This window comes from Arvicola amphibius, chromosome 8 (genome assembly GCF_903992535.2).
Source record: "Arvicola amphibius chromosome 8, mArvAmp1.2, whole genome shotgun sequence".
NCBI classification, from domain to species: Eukaryota; Metazoa; Chordata; class Mammalia; order Rodentia; family Cricetidae; genus Arvicola; species Arvicola amphibius.
In genome coordinates this window covers 19,924,021-19,945,524 of record NC_052054.1, presented here as the reverse complement: position 1 = coordinate 19,945,524, position 21,504 = coordinate 19,924,021, and the positions used below count along the sequence as shown (strand labels likewise).

Here is a 21,504-nt window from a genome sequence, read left to right as displayed (position 1 = left end):
TCCATCATTCTCTCTTCATAGACTTTATTCTCATTAAATATCAGTGAAATAATCTCAGCATCACCTCAAGAAACTGTTTTGCTTCTGACAAGGCAGGAAATCTGTTGCAAACTTCACTCAATTATTTTCCCTGAGAAAAATAGCATAACTTGAAAAGGCTACTGCTGGGGCCTTATTTATGTACCTTTGAGTCTCATAGGGTTGGGGGAGCAAAAGCAAGGGGCAATCTGACCTATCTATCCATAGGTAAATGCCATGTCATTGGCCTTAGTAGGAGTTCTCCCAGCTCCACCTCTTTCTTCTATCTTGAACCACTTATTACTGTCTGTCAAATAGTGGCATCTTTGAGCTTTCCCTAAGGAAAATCTGGATACCCTTAAGCCAGTGATACATTTCTCTCTTAGACCCCAATTTGCTTAAACATGCAGAGTTTAAACCTGTATATCACAACCCCCATGTGGATAAAAGAAGCCTTTCGCCGGGCGGTGGTGGCGCACGCCTTTAATCCCAGCACTCGGGAGGCAGAGGCAGACGGATCTCTGAGTTCGAGGCCAGCCTGGTCTACAAGAGCTAGTTCCAGGACAGGCTCCAAAGCCACAGAGAAACTCTGTCTCAAAAAACCAAAAAAAAAAAAAAAAAAAAAAAAAAGAAGCCTTTCAAGGGGTGTCCTAAGACCATTAGAAAACATAAACATTTGTTATGATTCATAACAGTAACAAAATTGCAGTTATAATGTAGTAACAAAAGTAATTTTATGGTTGGGGGGCTCACCACAACATGAGGAACTATATTAAAGGGTTTAGCATTAGGGATGTTCAGAACCACTGGCTTAAAGGTTATGACTGTATGCTATACCTTTTATATTATCCTTCCCAGGATATAAATAAGATAAATGACCAGGGGTTGTGTGTGTATTTGTGTATGTGTGTGTGTGTGTGTGTACATGCATGGGTTGTGTGTGTATTTGTGTATATATGTGTGTGTACATGCATGGATTGTGTGTGTATTTGTGTATATGTGTGTGTACATGCATGGGTTGTGTGTGTATTTGTGTATATGTGTGTGTCATACATGGGTTGTGTGTGTATTTGTGTATATGTGTGTGTGTACATGCATCGGTTGTGTGTGTATTTGTGTATATGTGTGTGTGTACATGCATGCGTATATGTGTGTTACGAGTAACTGAAAGTATCGATTAAATGTAACAACACTGAACATTGCTTGGAGTCACTGGTCTATAAATGCCTAACTGCCTCAGAATTCCTTGCATAAATCACATCACTGGCCTCAATAGCACTCTGAACTCCACAATGGCGTTCAGGACTCTGCAGAATGAGCTCACACGTTTTGTGAGGTTTTCAGGATCTCAAGTGGTCAGGATCCCATGATGATCCTTTTTGGCGGAAGTGTAGTAGTGTGAAATGAGTCTGGTGCAGTGGAGAGAGTAGACAAAGACGGGAGTAAAGAAACAGGGCTCCCCAAATGACCAGTGTGTAAAGCTTAAATCTATCTTTTGTTATTTCTCACAAATAATTTCTCAAATTTCTCTGGAGTTCTTTTTTTTATTTTATTTTTTAGAACAACTTTTTTAAAAAAAACCAAAATTTTACATAGCAATCCCAGGTCCTTCTCCCTCCCCTCCCACTTCTCCCACCTCTCTTCACCCCACCCCCATCTATTCCTCAGAGAATGTGAGGCCTCCCATGGGGAACCAACAAAGTCTGTCACATTACTTGAGGCAGGACCAAGGCCCTTCTCCCTGTATCTAGGTTGAGCAAGATGCCCCTCCTAAAGAATGGACTCCAAAAAACCAGTTCATGCATTATGGATAAATATTGGTTTCATAGCCAATGGCCCCACAAGCCACACAGCTGTCTCCCACATTGAGAGGGCCTAGTTCGGTCCTATGCAGGTTCCCCACCTGTTAGTTCAGAGTCAGAGAGCTACCATTAGCTTGGGTCAGCTGTTTCTGTGGATTTCCCCATCACAGTCCTAACCCCGTTGCTCATATTATCACTCTTCCATCTCTATGACTGAACTCAAGGAACTCTGCCCCGTGCTTAGGTGTGGATCTCCGCATCTGCTTTCATCAGGTACTGGACCAAGGTTCTATGATGACAGTCACATCAGTCACCAATCCACTTGCATGGAAGGGGCAGTTAAGGTACCCTGTCCACCATTGCTCAGATTCCTAGCTGGGGTCATCTTTGTGGATTCCTGGGAATGTCTCTGGTGCCAGGTTTCTCGCTAACCCTATAATGGTTCCCTCTATCAAGATATCTCCCTCCTTGCTCTACCTCTCTATCCTTTCCCCAACTTGACCTTCCCAAATCTCTCATGTTCTCCTCCCTGCTCCCTTTTCCCCTACCCACTCTCCTTCCACCCTTTCCCCTCCCTCACACTCCCAATTTACTCAGGAGATCTTGTTCATTTCCCCTTCCCAGGGGGATCCTCCTTGTTTCCTGGCTTCTCTGAGGTTGTAGACTGTAGGCTGGTTATCCTTTGCTTTATGTCTAATATCCACTTATGAGTCCACACCATGTTTGTCTTTCTGGGTCTGTATGTTCTTTTCTACTTCTATCCATTACCTAACATACCTGGGTTAAGGACTTTTGTTATTACTAAGTGAGAATCAGTATAAAAGTAAACAAACTATTAACTCCAGATGATGTAAATAGGCAGGAGCAGGTTTCTCGAATGAGGGGAGCATGCCAAGTAGTTAATGGGAAGCAACTGAAGCAGCTCCAGGCCTCCCCTTGGAGCTCTGGGCCAGATGAAAAGACAGAAGGTGCCCAGGACACTGGCTATCATTTGTCCTGAATGGATGCTGCTGACTGTCATTTGATTTAGCATGTGCAATAATTCAAAAGACAAGAAAAGATGCTCCCCCAAATAAATGATTTCTTTTAAAGAAGTGTTTACTAGTTGTTTTCTACTAATACTACAATAACAACCGGCACTGATAATCTTCCTCCACTTCTACCACTTAGCAAATGTGTTGCCACTGATCCTACTTCGCATTGTAGATTTTATTCTGTGGATCCCAAAGCTCTGTGTTATAGAAACATGGTTGGTCCAAATACATGAAAGAAAACCTCAATTTTAATTTGGGATTAAAGATGGCATCTCCTAACCTGGGCTACTTTGGTGACACATGCCTTTAATTCCAGCACCAGAAAGGCAGAGGTAAGTGGATCTCTAGTTTGAGATCAACCTAGTTTGTGTGGTGAGTTTGAAGTCAGTCAGAGCCACATAGGGAGACCCTGTTTGAACAAACAAACAGCAACAAGCAAATGATTAATAAATAAATAATGGCATTCCTTTTTTATTATTTCTGTACATCTGTTACCCAAGTATACAGATTGCATAGTTATTCTGCTATTATCCTATTTACACTATTTGCTTTCTTTTTATAACCTGGAATTTGTGGGGAGAAAAATCAGTCTGGTGAAGAATTGCCCTTGAAGGATGGCCTTGAAGGTCAGCTGGCTGGCTGGGAAACAGGGCTTGTAGATGGTGAGATAGATTCCATGGAAATCAGAATGAATCACTCTACTGGAATGGAAACAGCACACCCTCTAGTTATCATTTCAGTAATGGGGCCATTCCTTTGTCTCTTACCTATCTGAGGAAAGAGCCCTGAGTGCACCACGGTTCAGATTCCATGAAGTATGAAGTCCAGTTGCCTTTGGAATACCTTTTATCTCCTTTTTGGGGAGGGATGTCTGAAAATTCATGCCCCCATGCAGATTAGCTGGTGAGAGAGGTGTTAGTTTTCTCCCACTGCCTGAGCACATTCTGGCAAAGTTAGCAGCTCAGAATAACACCCTTTGTTATGTAATGGTTTTATGGGTCACAAAGTGCAGCCCAGCATGGGACAGCTAAAGTTTATTTAGCATCTTATCATTCTAAGGAGGACTCTGGTCCCAGGTCATTTAGTTTGTTGGCTCAATTCTGTACCTAGACCCTACAGTGCCAGCATCTCTCTTTTGTTGCTTCCCGTCAGTCAGTAATAGTTCCTAGAGGCTGCCCCGTGTATGTTTTTTCACATTTTCCATATGATGATCTAATAACAGTGGGTCGGTTCCCTCCTGTGTGCCACATCTTTTAGGTGTTCTTTAACTAACCTTCTCCGACTAAAAGCAGATATGCTTTACCAGCTTTTTTTTTTCCTGCAGGATAGATTGAATCAATTTGAGTTGTTATCTACTAAAACCTGATTTTATCTACTATAACCCTGATTTTAGAGAGTTATCTCTAATTATACCTCTAAAGTCCTTGACTGTGTAACATAATTCTCAAGATTCCAGGAGCTTCCTTGCAGAAACATCCATTGAAAGACATCCCTTTTACTTTAAAAATTTTAAACGTATTTATGATTCCTTATCCATTTCCAGAGCACAGAGCTGCCCTTAAAGGTACATTTCTATTCTGAAGTAATGAAGTAGGTGGCTTTCATCTGATATGGCTGGAGTGTAATCCTTTAGAGGGGCTGTTCTTGGCACCAAAATAACCCTAAATCAACGTGCTTTGTATAGGTGCTTGCTTTTTGGAATCTGTCTTAAGATGAGTAATTTTTTAGTTAATAACTCTTCTTCATTAGACCTCATCTTTACATATTATTTGGGACAGTGACCAGGGAAGGAATTTAAAACAGATTTAAATGGTTGAAGAGATAGCTCAGTGGATAAAAGACTTGCCACAAATATGAAGACTGGCATTTTGTTCCCTGTAACTCAAATAAACGTTAAAAGGCAAGGTAGCTACCTGTCCAGGGATCCGTGAGGCAAGCTGGCTAGCTAAACTAGCCCGAACCTGTGAGCACCTGTTACTGAGACTCTCCATGAAATAAAGCAAAACAATTAAGTGAAGTAATTGAAGAAGACACATGGTGTTATCTTCCCAGTTATGTGCATCTAACACATACACACATGTGTTACATACACACACACACACACACACACACACACACGCCTACCTATAAATAAAAACCAGAATTAAACTCAAGTAGATTTGACTGCATTTTCTGATAGTTGCATGGGAAAATGTAGATGCAGAATTGTCTCTTGTCACCTTGCAAGCAAGGCTCTTTGTGCCTAGTTAGAGACCATTCCTGACATAGAGAATGTGTTATTTCTGATGAGGGGGTAACTCTTCTTTATATAGCAAAGGAATGGACCTAATATGCAAGGGGTCTCCTCCAGGACAGGAAATAAGTCAAATTTTGTAAGCAGTAATTTTGTCCACTATATTCATAGTAACACTTCTCCCTCTGCCCAGCCCAGGTAAAGTCTTTAATTTTTTTCTTTCTTTTCAGTATCAGTTTCCCTTAAATTGAGATAAATTGAGGAGAAATAAGTCAGACATGATTATTGTAACATCCTTATTCTTCAGGCTGGGTTTTCCTTCAGCCATTTGCTGTTAATTAGGATTTCTGTCAGGAAGTGAACAGTGGCAGAGAGGTGGACAGCAGTTAGATCAGAACTTAATTATCAGACCTATTGTAAGGTTTGGGGAAAGAGAAGGTGACAACCAGAATGGCCAGGAAGAGTGGTGCTCTTGGGTCATCTTCACTAATATGCAGGGTCTCAGCATCAAGAACTAAAGGTCTCCCTTACCAATCTGTGAACATACTCTGATGCCAAGGCCTGGACATAGAATGCAAACTGGGAATGTCAGAACCTTACTTTAAGCATTCTTTCTCATTTTGCAAGGTAAAGAACCCATATCTAAGAAGGCTTGTCATGTGTGTTTGGCCATATATTACAAACACTAGGTAAACTGAGTCTATTATCCTCAATGATATGTGTGGGAAATCTGCAGAATTTGTAACTGACTTATAATTGCAGTAGTCAGTTCCACTAAGAGCAGAAACAAAATCCTTCCTGCATATGTCATTCTTCACAGCTCGTTATCTGGTGAAGTGTGGAGTTGTGCAAGGCAACAGATGACGTGTGCTGGGTGGACGCACAGGGTGGGAAGCTCCTGACCAGTCACAGGTTGTTATCAGTGTGTCTCGATCCATCCTTTCCTACTATTAAATCACCATCAGCTTGAGGCTTTTGTCATGAAGGTCTCAGTTTCTCTTTGTTCGGGCCCTTTTTGTGTTCCTGGTGATGTAAAAAACAGAACGTATTCCTCTTGTATTAATTCCCATCAAAATAATTTCTCTTCATTTAAGAGTCCTTTTCCCTTTGAATTCACCTATCATTCAATGAGGAAAAAATGTCCATTTCTTTGCTTTCTCATTGTTAAATATGATTCTCACAGATGTCACAGAGGGTGGTCTTATAGATTCTATCTGCCTTCAGTTAGGAATAATTTAAGAGTGGAATCCAAGCTCTCTTTCATTGTCTGACATTTTGCAAATGAAATCTGTGGCCTCTTGAACTTCATTATAACTTTATGAATATTGGAAAACTTCAAGACTTGGCTGAGGTTTTGAAACTCAGCCAGAAAGGTCCAAATAGTGTTATAACTTGTACTTCAGCAATGCTTCTTTCTTCCTCTTGATTTGAAGCACCTGGCTCATTGTTTCTTCTCTCTCCAGTAGCAGGCATGTGAATTGCTAAGTGGAAGACGTACTATGCCTATTTTATAAGTAGGAGCCCGAAATGTCAATGAAGTGATATAAACTAACGAGGACCACGTAACGTGTCTTTGTGCTCTGAATTTCTCCCTGGGAAAATTGCACTCACCACCCAGATGTCATTTATTTGCACTCTTTCATGCTAGCTATGTATTCAATATCAGCTTACGATTCAGCTGTCAATCTCAGCTCCCATGTCCCTCATTTTTGATGTGCCTGCCCACATGACTTCTGCCAAGAAATTCTTCTTAATTCACCTCCCAGGATATGACTCTTGATCTTTGAAGTATGTGAGACTTCCAAAGTGCTTTACATTATAAAATCAGCAAATCCTTTTGCGGGGGTTCTCTGATGGTGCCCAGTAATCAGAATTTAATGAATGAATTTCAAAAAGACCGGTGAAGATAGTCATTGAGAAATTAAAAAAGGTTCTAAAATGTTATCACATGTTGGGTAAACTAATACTGGATTAATTTTTCAATGAAAGGATTTCACTTGAGAGGGATGTTGGTAAAACATTCACTGGGCAAAGTAAACAAGAACCATAAACTAAATATGGAGATGGCACAAATATTAAGCCAGCATTCTAGTTTCTGGGATTGCTGCCTGCACATGGCTTGGCTTTCTCATGGAACTTGAGGTCTGTGTACTAAGGCAGATATCCAGATGCGCTGCCTCCTGCCAAGAAGTTCCTGTTTGCAAGATGATATAACTTAGTGGTATGCTTTGATAAGTTACAAACATTTTGCGCTTATCTACAATATACAACAGGGTTAACAAAAAGGTAACTGTTTAAAATATTCTACTTTATATCAATTTCAAAGTAGTGAGGGAATAGTCAGAAGGATGAATATGCTAGAAAAGAGAAAGAGGTTACTCTTAAAAATCAAAAAAGGCAAAAATCATTAATAATTGTCCATATATCAAATTCCCTGACAATATGCAAAATTATAGCATCTAGTGTTGGTCAAGATGTGATAAAATGGGCATTTAGATATTTAGTTGATGGAAGTAAAAGTGAAATTGTATTTCTAGAAGAAAAGTAGCCACTACCAACAAGCTTACCCATCCTGTCTGAATTTTCAATGTGGTTTGAGTTTATCTCTGACCGATAGGAGAAGCTTCACCCTCACAATTCACCGCCTTCCTTGGAACCCGGTGGGTATTTACGACATAAAGTACTGTGGCTGTGGGCATGGCTGGCTTAGTCACAGCAGCCAGGTCCACGTAGGAGACAGGGTCTGAAGACAAGTGTCGTCGTAAGATGACCTGAGTGCTCTGTGCTGAAGATGACAGGTGTTCTCTTTCACCTCCCGCTTAACACCCGAGACTCTCAGACACCCTTTGTGGGTCTCAGCACATAGTGGCCTTCGTTATTGTCAGCTTTAGTCAAGCTGCTCATTGAAACTTAGATCCTCCGTGTTCTCCCCGTATCTCCCGTGGCTTTGGTTTCATCTATGTTTTATTTACTGTTAAGGAGCTTCTAATTCTGTCTCCTGCAATTGTTGCAGGATTAAATTCCTTTTTTCATATTAAATAACGTCAGTGAATGATCTGACATTGTCATTTTAATTTGATTTTAACAGCTATTAGAAATTTCTATTATTTTACATACTGATATATTTATTACATTAGGGACATGACCATGTGTGAGCCTTGGACAATTCTCTTCCAATTATACCCAGCCCTTGATCTTAAAATGGAATGTAAGCCTACTTCTGCCTTTCAGGGATTTGAGGAACGTCCCTACTACTTAGACTGAAAGAATTGCCTGAACTTTTCTTTTTCCCCCATTTTTATACAGCTTTTTTTTTTATCCCTACAGACACGAAGAGCTCCTAATTTGACTAATACATTAACTAGACACTTCATTTTATATTATAGTTTTATTCAGCAATTTCAAATGATAGCTTATAGTAATCATATTAGGTTTTATTAGAATGTTATGAAATGTATTGTAGTCACCATCAGTAATAACCATACCCAGTTAGATCATCATCTCATTCCTCAGCTGCCAGTCATGCTGTAGAAGAACATTTGAGATAATGTAGGAGGGAACTGTCTGAACAACTTGTACTGTAACAGGATCGAGCGGGCTGCTTGTCGTCCCAGCTGCCCCGCTAGCTTACACCTGAAATAATCACACAGAAACTATATTCATTAAATCACGGCTCGGCCCATTATCTCTAACCTTTTACTGGCCAACTCTCACATCCTGATCTAACCCATTTCCATCAATCTGTATATTACCACAAGGTCATGGCTTACCGGGAAAGATTTAGAATGTCTGACCTGGCAGCTCCATGGTGCTCTCTCTCTCTGACTCTGCTTTCTTCCTCCCAGAATTCAGTTCTGTCTTCTCCACCTACCAAAGTTCTGCCCTATCAGGGCAAGCAGTTTCTTTATTGATTAACCAATGAAAGCAACACATAAACAAAAGGACCTCCTATACCATTGTACGACTACTCAGACTTCACACATGTACAGGTAGTGTCCATTCTGGTCTTGCAACAGTGCATTTTTCTGTTGCCAATAGGGTTAGATAAAAGGTTCTGGTTGATTTCTAGCCTCAAAATGACACACAGAATATCTTTTTCTTTTGTGTCTAAGCTACTCTGAGCTGCCATTCCTGGCACGAGAATAGCACTAAATTGGAGGAATCCAGGACAGTAGAAGCATACGCTACACCACAATACACCTTGCATGTTGAACAGGCCTTTCCTCTTTAACTAATGCATCTTGGAAAAAAAAAAAAAGCTGCATGGTGTTCCAACTCTTAGGAGCAGTTGCAAGCATGCCTGACTATTGTCATTCGCTCATAGGTAAGACAAAAGGAAACTTTGCAGCTTTCATTTTACAGTTCCGTGAGCTATCAGGGCAAAGCTGGGAGATCAATGCCTCAGTGAAAAGGCTTTTAATGGCTTTTCTATTGACCTTATTAAAGTTTATAGTAAAACCTTTTATCGTTGATCCATGCTGCATTGTCATACTGGCCATCCTTTTTTTCTGCTTTTCCTATTGCAAATATTCCTGAGGAGAGACAGAGTATACATGCCATGGTGCAAATTAATTCTGTAAAGTCCTTATTGTTGACAGCTGAGGATACAAGTCATCTTTGCTCTTACTCTTTTGTTTGTAGTTATGTAAGAAATCAGAAAAGTGGAACCAAAGCCTTTTCTCTAACCTCAGCCACAGTGTTCATACAGCTCAGAGTGTCCCTCCTAATCAGGTTTCCCCTTCCTCTGTGAGGTCGCTTGAAGGAGGCTGCAAAGCATCAAATCCCCCAAAACTATAGTGCCTTGAATACATGCACACAGCTCTTTAAGTCAAGTCACACGAAGGAACATCTGTGCACGATTATAAGAGAGCTGCATTATCAGTGCATTTTACTTCTGGAATTAGGGTGATGAGCTCCTTACTGGTCTCTGTTATTTATTATTTCACACTCACTTTGTTATTACTTACCTTGGTTTCTTCCTTTTGAAATTTAATGGTCAGCTTTCTTGTTCTTTTCTTTTTCTCATTCAGTAGTCAAGTTTATTCAGGTCATCAGACAATTTATCCTCTGAGGGTTAAGAAGAGTCACATGAGTAGAATGTGTAATTACGGGGGTGACAAAACCATGATTTCCACAGAGGTGTATGAATAACAACAGCTGAAGGGAACTCACTCCTATCTGTTGTTTCCACTCTAGTCATGAAGCATGAGCAAGTGATGCCTGGGGAGCTCTTTGTGTTGCCCCAGAATCTTTTTGAAGAGTTTTCTTTTCATTTGGCCCCCAAATTATATTAACAGCTGGGTTGTATAAATGCCTAGAACACTTGATTAGTTTGACTGTTAAGTTAGCCTCCTGTGGTATGTGTTCCTAGAACAGAAGGTGTCTTTGAACTTTTCTAGTACATGGACAACTATGTTCGGAAGGAATACATATGGCAGTGTCTGGGAACTCCCACCAAACCTTGAAAGAGTTTATAAGCAACTTGTGGCTAGATTAGTCCCAGGTTCATAGACTCAAGAACACTGATTCTTCAGGGTGAATCTCTTTTCAAATCATTCTTGTTATGTAAAGTTAACATTAACGTTACACACAACAATGAATAGTATTCATACTCAAGAGCCGTGAAAATAATCTCATCTCTACAGTCATAACATTTATGTGAAGCAAATCATGACACTCTCATATTGAGATAAAATGTATAAAAGGTCTCTTAAGTTGCAGATGGTCTATAACATAGGACAAATTATTTTATACACCAACTACTTGTTTATCACTATGGTGACAGATGTCATGTCTTTCCACATATTGCTGAGTACAATGTTACTCTGTGTCTGCAACTGGGCAGGGGAGAGAGGATCATGGCACTAGAATGGTCAGGTGTTATTATAGCAACTGCTAGTAATGAGCTTTCTGACCTAGGAAAAATTATTTGACCCATGTCACCTCTGCTTTTTCATCATTAATCACAGAAAAAGAATACCACCCATTCCCTGTCTTGTGCGTCAACTACAGTTCTTTTCTCCGGGCCTGTGGCAATAGGATTGATGACTTCCGGAGAAGGCCTATTGTCTTGGTTGTTCGTATTTGTACTTTTGCATTTGAATCCAGGCATCTGGGTTTGTGGTATTTGAAGTGTTTCTTGGCCTAGATAACTGGTCTCATCTTTATTGAGTCGGGTTCCCTTATTTAGTTGCTGTTACACACTCTGGGTCCCAGCCCAGTATGGTGGCTGTGAGCTCACTGGTAGAGAGGGCTTAAGTGGATCACCTGGTGTCCCAAAGGAATGTAGACAGGTTAGGAGGAAAGGATGGCAGGGGCAGCAGGAAAGAACTGGAGGAACTCTGGATCAACACCAAGAGGCTGAGTCCCTAAGGGGTGGAAATGGGTCGAGAGAAGGGGCTTCTGTGGGCAGGCTTCAGTCAGACTAAGATTAAGGCATCTGGTAAAACCTGGGATAAAGAGCGGGAAAGACAATAAAGGTCACCTACCTGAATCCCAGCCTAGTGTGGCCCCACTGGGGGTCCCTGGTAGAGGGTGATTCTGTAGAGTTGGCAGTAGTTATAAAGAAATGCAGAGGAGCTAGAAGGGAAAGCTGAAAGGGATTGCGGGGGAAGAACTGGGAGGGGGAGGGTTGCATGTGCCAATGCCATTCGTTCCATTAGGCCTTGTGAGGTGAATTAGATAATGTTTTTAAACCGTTTAAGTCTCCACCACAGAGCTTTTGAGAATGCTATCTCTTATTACCTGATGCTAGACTGAGATATGATGCTAATTCTTAGGCACTTAAGAAAACAGGTATTTTTTTTTTTTTAAAAAAAAAAAACTCTTTTAAAGAAAAGCTGCGAGGAAAGTGTGATAGGCTCATGGAGCACCCAACATTCCCTGTCGTTGGTGTCTTGTATTTCTGCCTGACATTCACCACAGTTATGAATAAATATTGATGCATTATTTTAATTAAACTTCAAACCTTAGATTTCAGTCAATTTTTCCTTTCTTTTTCCCCTCAAATTTGTATTCAAAATATTATAACCCATTTCCTTCCCTGTCTTTTTGAGTTCTATTAGGTTGTCACAGTCCCCAAATGTCCTTTTGTATAATAGCCTTCCTTGATGGTTCTTAGGAGTACGAGTTGTGTATTAATAGAACATCCTTAAATTTGGACTTAGCTGATATATGTCTGGCAGTTCATGCACCACTCTGTGACTGGTAGAAGAAAAAGACACCTTCCCAAGAGTCTAGTGCACACTGGGTTAGCATGGATCACGTGGGTCAGGTGTGATTACCCAGTCTCGCACTATGAACTGTTACCTTCAAAGCTTTTCTAATGCTGTCACTTTAGGAAGCAGGTCACTGGCTGCACGAACACCCTGGAGTGGAGAATCACATTGGGCCATGTAAAAGACAAAGTAGCTACTCACATGATTTGCAATTATTTTGAATGGAAGCATAGTATTTTCTCCACTAAAATTTATTTCTCCCCTCTTAGGCTTTATTTATATCGGTACGATCAATTATTTTATATCCTGGATCATATTCCCAAATAGAATTGTGATTTGGTTGTTTCAATTGCTTTAGCTCTGGCCACTGGAAGTCTTTTACTTGACTTTTTTTGTAGCCAGTGCTCTTAACAATGGAGCCATCTCCCCTGTCCCATCTCTAAATCATTATCTCTTCCAAAGAGTACTGGTACATGCGTGTATTTGTGCATACGTGTGTGTGTGTGTGTGTGTATGTGAATGTGTATTAGAAACCAAGATCTGAGTATTGAGTAGTTCTGAAATATATATACATATACATATATATATATATATATGTATATATGTGTGTGTGTGTGTTTGTGTGTGTGTGTGTATACATATATATACACACGTATATATATAACCACTCAGTTAAGTGCTTGCTGCTGTTCTTGGAGAGTGCCCTGTTTCAGTTCCCAACACTCCTATCGGGTAGCCCACAGTCAACTGCATCTTCAGTTCCTGGGGACCGGAAACCCTCTCCTGGCCTCTACAGACACCTACACATAAGTATGCACCCATTCACAGACACAGAAACATACAGGTAACAGAGGTACATATGCATAAAATTTTAAAGAATTTAAAACCACATGTAGACATTTCTATATATATATTCATTAGTTTTTATTAAATTCATGCTATTCTCATATCTCATAGTTTATTCTAACTTTATTTTTTGCCTTTCTACAACCTCTGATTCCACCAGTGATACACACTGCTTATACCATCTGCCATTGATTTATTTTTTTTGTTTAACCTTGTTATATGCATGGGCAGCTATTCCAGATTTGTTAATGCATGTCCCGTGAGAAGCAATTTCCTTCTACTAGAGTAGAATAATGCTTACACTCCTTTTCTGAGTATAATTTGAGCAGATTTGGATCAGCCCCGTGACCTCTCAAGGTGATCCTTCTTAGTATAGAATTATATTTGGCTTTCTTGTTTCTGTAAATATTCTCCTCACAGTCTGAGCCAAGTGGTTGGCATATCTAAATGGATTTGCATGAAGTCTAGACCCTGCATGTGTTTTATTGATAGTTTCTGGCTAAGAGATCTTTGTCTATGTGTTCTTGACAATATTGATCTTAGAAGCTACTTTTTAAAATGTCTGTGACAGTTATTGACAAAATCTTACTAGCAATGAGTTTTTAGTAGGCCCTTGGGAATTCCAAATTTGATTTGTTCAAGAGATGCTGTTGGGAGACATCACAGAAAAGGGAACATGGCTTTCAAGAAAGAAATCCCAAGAGTTGTGACATGAGGACAAGGTGATGTCATAGTTTGCTTAGACTGATAAATTCATTACATTATTCATGTAAATATCAGCAAACAGTCTCCAGAGACTCTCAGTCTGAAGTGAAACAGAACGTATAACTTACTCCCAGATGCCACAGGCATGTAATAAACCACATACCAAAATCTCCAGTAAATGGAAGCTTCCAGTGCTCTCATTGCACCTATCCGACTTATGGACTAAAACCCTAGAGACTATGAAATGTGTTAATATGTCCCAAATTACATTTTTATGTATATGAATTGGTCAGTTTCTAAATGCTATAGCATACTGGTCAAAAGCCCATCACCAAGCTGAATTTAGAACGCCAATGTCATATACAACTTATGCTTGCATTTGTATAATAAACATGACCCTGTTTTGGTTACCAGAGCTGTTCTCTGGAGCTATAAGGAAAGCACTCATAAGTTAGTAGAGTTCTCACCCGCAGGACTTAAGGTTCAGCCAAAACTATTCTCTCCACTGTTTAAGTCACTCAGTCTAAGTCACTACAGTATAAAAGTGGGGTAACTCTTAAAAAACATCCTGCTGATAGGACGTCAAAGAAGGTGGGAGCGCTAAACCATGGAGTCCCATGCATAAAAGGCAGCATCCTTCCTGTCACCCACAAAGACATAGAGGCAGTGCTACATGCATAGACCTGCTTTCCTTGGCACACAGGAGAGACCAAGAGAGAAACGGGCTTCAAATGGTTCTAGAGTGGCAGGTGGTTGATGAAGGAGCTGGTTCCTGGTGTATTTTAACAACAGGCAGACTTCCCACACTCAACAAAAGCTCCAGCTCTCTGTAATATATGCAGTCTCTACAATGAGCTGCCAAGTACTTCCTGAAACTCTACAAAGATTTTACTCCAGGGGGTGTGGTTTGCAATTCGATGATGCTATTCTCTGCCCTTGCAATAATAAAAGCAAAGGCACAGCAAGCTGCCCTGTTTTCTCTCCTTAGAGAGGCACGGAGTCCCACAGTTCAGCTGAATACTACTTAAGTATCCTCAGGATATTTAAACACACCAGCAATTCTCCTTACTTGTTATTCCCACACACCATAAGTTTTTGAAATATGAATTAACTAAACACAGCAGTGTTTTCAGGGAGCTGAGGCTTACCATATATTATCTTCAAACGGTAAGGAGTCTGCTATTTATGTACCATATTATGGAGAAGTTTCTGTCTTAACAATAGATTGTGAAGACGTACTTAGAAAAATGTTTGATTGTTCCCATGTGAAGAACAGGTAGGATTAAACGATAGGAATTCAACTAACAATACCAGTGATAGCTTAGACTTGACTAAACGACCTTCCTTTTCTTCCCTCTGACCCCACAGAGGAGTTCATTTACATTTTAATACGAGGAATGGAAAATAAAGGGAAGGTCATATTTTTCTGTAATATTAGCAGAGAGAATGCTTATGGGAATGAGAAAAATGTAGTGTCAGGGGAAACAAAGCATTCACAAGCTCTAGACTTGAACATAGACTAGGCTATTCTGAATCTTATCATAAAATCTCTGGGAAAGATATCTAGAAAATTTAGCTGCCTAAGCCTTTAAGCCATATTAAGGGTACTGTATACTTGGAAGTCAGTATTTTAAAAATGGCCTGATTAATCTTCCTTCAATAAATCTACTACTTGGCAATGCAAAGGAATCTGAATGTCATCTTCTTCACTTGACTCGTTAACCATAGAAAATAATCATCGACCTTTCTATTCCAATCTGAATGACACTATATCAAATTGTGTATTGAACATCTAACGAAGTAGTGGAGAGACAAATGCCAAAACAATGAAAAATCCTCCCCCCATGGAGAAATGTATTTAGTGATAGTTCTCAGAATTTCCTCTATTTTATAAGAAAGTAAAATATTGCTTATTGTATTCATCTTCTCAATTTGACGTTAATGCCAAGGACCTAGATTTGAAAGAGTCAATGCTACCAGACTTATAGGCATCCCGATGGGAACAAATTAATACGATGGCAAGTGCAGGCACCAGCAAGGTTGCCTTAACTGGAGATACTATTTCAATATATTGTCTATATTGTGCAACTTAGGGCACATAAAGTAGGCCAGTATTATTTTTAAAAACGCAGAACAAATACACATGAAAATTTTTTGTAATTTTTTTGTTTCGCTATAAATACCATACTGTTTATCATGTGCCCTCGTTAGCTACTGGACAGGGCTGCTGCAGGCATGCACAGTGCTATTTAGCAGGAAATAGCTGCACATGTACACGATCCCTGTCCTTGTCAGTTATGGGTCACTGAACATTCAACTACTGGTATTTCAGAGGGCTCACCAATGGACTTCCTTCCTAAATCTGCTTCCAAACAAGTAGACCTGGAGCAAGCTGATTAAACATCACTTTTATAGTCAATGTTAGTGAACAAAGTAATTTAAAAACTGTGTAAAATTAGAATTAATAAGTAAAGTCACCCAATCATGTTGATCTATGCTGGAGAAGCCAGGTGGGATGGTTTATTCAAAGTCAAGACCCTGTCTCAAAGATGAGCAGTGATAAACAAGTAAGTGTGGTTTATCAAGGTTCCAGGGCACCAGGACTTCTACGCAAATGCCAATAATACATTTGCATGCTAACAGCAAACAAAATTTAAAAATTAAAAATGTACCAATTGGAGGCAGAACCTGAAAGTCAAATACTTGGGACCTGTACCATCCAAAGGATGAAACATTGGCGGTGTATATGAAGCAAGTCCTAAATACATGCTTATCTTCTGAAAATGCCCTAAGCTGATATCTTAGAGCAGTTACATAGATATGTACATATATGAAAAATTTATTTACCTGCATAGTAAAGCTTCTGCATTTTACCGTAGGTGAGTCTATTTGCAGTGAGAAAGCTTTGAGTTTTGTTTTATTTGAGTCAAGGCTTCATGATGTAACCTAACGTGGCCTAGTTGAGCCTTGAACACTCCGTAATTCTGTGTCAGCCCCACAAGCTTTAGGGTTTCAGGTGTGAGCTACCATGTGTGGCTAGAAGTTTTGAAAAAGTTAAGAAAAACTGACCCCCAAAATAAAGTTATTAGGGACCTGTGTTAGTTACACGCCTACCTACAAATGACTTTTTAACATTGACCCTAGAGTTGAACAGAATATCCTGCCCAGTCTCCAGTGCAACTTGAAAAACACAGTCTACAGTTTTACAATCTCCACAGGCCAGAGAGCCAAATCATATGTTTAGGTGAAATGCCTGACTCCCAGCCAAAGAGGCACAGCAGGTCCCTTTCCTCCTTCTGCCCTCAGGGTGAGTGGTTAGGAGAGGCTAAAGAGCAAAGGTCATTAGGAAGAAGCACTAGGTGAAGGGAGGCAACTCTTTTCCACGCAGTTTGACTTCCCTGAGTTTCTGTCTTCTCCTGCAAGAGGAGAAAAAGCTAATACAGATGAAGGTCTCCGCCAACCACAATGACCAGTAATTGGAGCTGGAGGAGCAGCGTGGAGAGGTTAAAGAGGGACAGAACTTCAGCAAGATTATCTAAGCCAAGTGTGCTATTTCAAGGTTAGGAAACTGAGACCAAGTTCCAGGGCTTATTGGAAGTATGTTGTTTACAGGCAGTAGGAGAGCTCTTCCTAGATACAGCTGTGCAGGTGCCTAGTTTGGATTTCCTTTCATTATGCCATTGTGCTGGATAGCTGGCCTGAATATCAATGACAAACTGCTGTTTCTTTGCCCAAGCACCAGAGTGCCTTGATTTCAGAATGTTCAATGTGAATTCCCAAGCTCATGGAGACCTGTGTGCCACTGACTCCAGGAGCAATTTATAGTGTTTGTTGTTCCTCTGCAGCAAGAACAAAATTACTATTTAGAGCTGAGGTAGGTATTTTCACAATCCTCCATGAAGCCGTCAGGCAGGTATTCTTTTGAAGGTAAATAAACACCGCCAACCTCAATTATTTGGTTCTACTTAGTATATTTTAAAAGGTGATGGTTTAATGACCCCCCTAGTAGTCTATAACAATTAATGCACCACAGGAAAAGAAACATGAAATCCCCTTCTCATAAATAATGCTGAGACTGGTGTTATGAAAAGGCAGTAAATCCCAGGGAATGGAAATGCTTTTACCTTCTCACCAAAGAACAGTGTTGGCAATTTTCAATTATTAATTCACTGTTTCTGAAAACATATGATCTTTGGAGGACTTGGAAAACAAGCAAGCAAATAAACACTAACACTCCGTAGAACACATGGTTACTTAGATAAATATAAGCAAGTAGATACATAGGTAGATAGATAAATAGATAGATGATAGATAGATAGATAGATAGATAGATAGATAGATAGATGATAGATAGAAAGACAGATGTTAGAGGTAAGTAGATAGATGATAGATATATAAATAGATAGATAAATAGATAGAGATATATAGATAGAGACAGATAAATAGATAGATAGATAGATAGATAGATAGATAGATAGATAGATAGAGATAGATGGATGACAGAGGTAAGTAGATGGATGGATGATAGAGGTAAATAGATAGATAAGTAGATAGATAGATAAGTAGATAGATAGATAGATAGATAGATAGATAGATCGATAAGTAGATAGATATAGATAGATACATATGACACATCTCTGCAATCTGATCTGGGGCAGTTGTGATAAAACAAATGTTCTTGTACAAGCCAAATATTCACTCACTGTAGTGGACTCAATAGGGCTTGTAGCTGAAGAGAGTTTTCACTGATTGTAGCTGCCCCTTCCATGTGCAGAGCCAGTGGACTAGGAGGACAGAAAGATTTCTGTGCTGTTAGGTTTACTGGGTGAGCAAGAATGACTTACCTTGCGAACATTGCTTAGAAACATTGTCAGGGTTCCTAGGTCTTCTCTGTGACAAATACTGGCAGGCTGTGCTTCTCTGTCATGATATGCTTTTGGTGGACTGAATGCCTGAACTTCTCACTAGTATGGCAACTGTGCACATGTGGAATGATCCAAGAGAGACACACTAACTTGGACTTAGAAAGATTTTGGTACCCAGCACAACACCCTGCTTTCTGTCGCCTTTATCTGCCCCACTGAGCATAACTGAAGGAGGAAAGACATGGGGTCCATGTTACAGCCTGTTCTTTCTATGTTTGTCTGTGAAATGGGAAGGTTAATGTCTATCTGGAAAATCTCATTTACTGAGTGTTGTTATAACATAAACTCAAAATCTGTAGCTATTATGTTATGCCATAAAAACTAAATAAATATAAAATTAATCAAAATTAATGAGAGTATTCTACTGACTATATAGTATACTTACATGTGTTCATATTTACCTATGTCCATATATAAATATTACCCATATATGATCACTAACTAGGTACAGTTGGAGGTCACAGCCTCTAGACCGTATGTCAGTTTCCCCAGCTTGCCTTCTTAGCACTTATATTCTGGAAACATTACGATTCCCACTCGCTTGCATTCTGAGAAGAAATGACCCATTTTGGATAAGTTACGTGATCACCCTAAATAAGGATCACAAGGACAGTACTGATTTCACAGATATCCAAGAATACATTTTGCCTTGGTACTGATGAATGAAGTACCACTGAGCAGCCACTGGGTTAAGACAGGCTTTCCTGGGGATACCAACAGACCTCGGTGACCTTATTTCAAAGACTTGACAGTCTTTGTAAGGTGTATCTGTACTTTCTGCCTATTCCAATGCTGTGCCTTCACTCTGTGTGGTTTGATTTTTCAAATGCCCTCTTGACCGTTCTTACTCTTGGTTTCCTCTTGGAAGATTTTCTTTCAGTGTGACAAATAGTACTTAAGCAAATTTCACTCCTCTAACATGGACCTCTCAAGCATTTGGAAGATGGATTTGATTCCCTAATTTGCACCTCACTATCAGAGCTGATACTCAAGTATCTGTCTCAATTTCCAACTCCAACTAAATAGACCATCCTTTAAATAGAACTCTGGGAATTTCTATTTTTATTCCAAGGTCAAAATTCCTTACTGTTCCTTCTAGAGACTCAATCTAGACTCTCTAAATACCTTTAGCTAGCTCTTGGTAAGAGTGAATCTAAAGACCAAGTCCAGGCTCTCTAAAGTATGCTGGTGATATAGGCAAAGTTGATTTTGTTTTCCAAAAGTGTTAATTTATTTCACAAATCCCAAATGGTCTCTAATTTTCTCGCACATATCTATGTCCTAAAATGGAGATTTCCAATATGGCGCTCAGATCTAATGCTACAGTGGCTACAAAACTAGTTGGAAGTTGGGCGAGATTTACCCACCTGAAACAAGGGTAGGAATGATCTCAGGGCTTTCAAAATTCACAAGGAACGAAGCTTGTGATTCACAAGTAAAACGGGCTAAATTTGATGTAGAGTATGACTTCTTCACCACAAAACACTTCAGCATAGTGCCTGCTGATTGACAAATGTGTTTTAAACATAATTCTTCTAACACTGGGTTTGCATGTCACTAGAGATGACAAGAGAATCACAAAAACAAGCCGTCAGAGGCTTGACATTGTACAAACAGAATTACTATGAATTACAGATCATCATAACAGATACAAAAAATGCTTTTCCTTACCACGAGATTGGGAAGTTTGCATATAAGTACCTACAAAAGAAAAGGGAAAAGAATTCTTTCCATTGCTCCTTGATAATTTACTTATATGAAAATTCTTTATTTTTACTTCAATGCTGCTTGCTCCATAACTCATAAAATATTAACTTAATAAAGAAGAGGGAATGGAAAATGCTGTTTTCAGACAGAATATAGTACAGTCGGTCAATACTTCAAGGTGGGCTTTGCTTCTGCCAATGTCATGGTCCATTTTAGGGTCTGGAGCCCTGAACTATACCTAGTTAGACCTGATCTGCACTGGACAATGAGCGTGCAGCCCTGACTTGCACTAAGCTTTCAGTGTGTAGCCCCGATCATTGAGCAATGAGTATGTGGCCCTGATTTGATTCATGCTTGTGACCTTGGCAGTGATCTGTTTTTCTTGTTACAGGCAATGAAAGCTTAGAAGAAAACTACGTCCAGGACAGTAAAATGGGGTTTGTCATCAATGCCATCTACGCCATGGCGCATGGGTTGCAGAACATGCACCATGCTCTATGTCCTGGCCATGTGGGTCTGTGTGATGCCATGAAGCCCATTGATGGCAGGAAGCTCCTGGATTTCCTCATCAAATCCTCCTTTGTTGGCGTCTCTGGAGAGGAGGTGTGGTTCGATGAGAAGGGGGACGCTCCTGGGAGGTAAAGAATCTCTATTCCCATGACCTCTGAGCCACACAATGGCAACTAGGGTTCCACGGTTTGGGACTATTGAAGATAAATTTACCTAGACAGATAAAAAATTAGATGAAACTAAGAACACACCACTTTTGAAAAGATCAAAATACTTCATGTTTAACTCTAAGAATCCTTCACCCTGCTAGCTACCCTCACACTGAGAAATCGCCTGGTCTTTCCCTCTGGATTCCTGAGATCTCCTGAAAGCATTGCATTTGGATAGTAGGACCTTAGCAAGCACTGCCTGCACTAGCTGGCACCATTCACATTGATGGACACAGTGCTATTCTCCTCATGAAATATTATGCACATTATGCCTGACTATTACTATGTGACAAGAGCC

At 39.9% G+C, this 21,504-nt stretch overlaps 1 protein-coding gene across 1 annotated transcript in view; it reads left to right on the top strand.

The window, feature by feature from the left end:
- The window catches only part of Grm1 (glutamate metabotropic receptor 1), a 374,992-nt gene that overhangs the window by 292,736 nt on the left and 60,752 nt on the right, over positions 1–21,504 (top strand). The window contains exon 4 of the mRNA XM_038340100.1: positions 20,879–21,125. Within this exon, the coding sequence (XP_038196028.1) occupies positions 20,879–21,125 (247 nt within the window). The remainder of the gene's footprint in view (positions 1–20,878; positions 21,126–21,504) is intronic.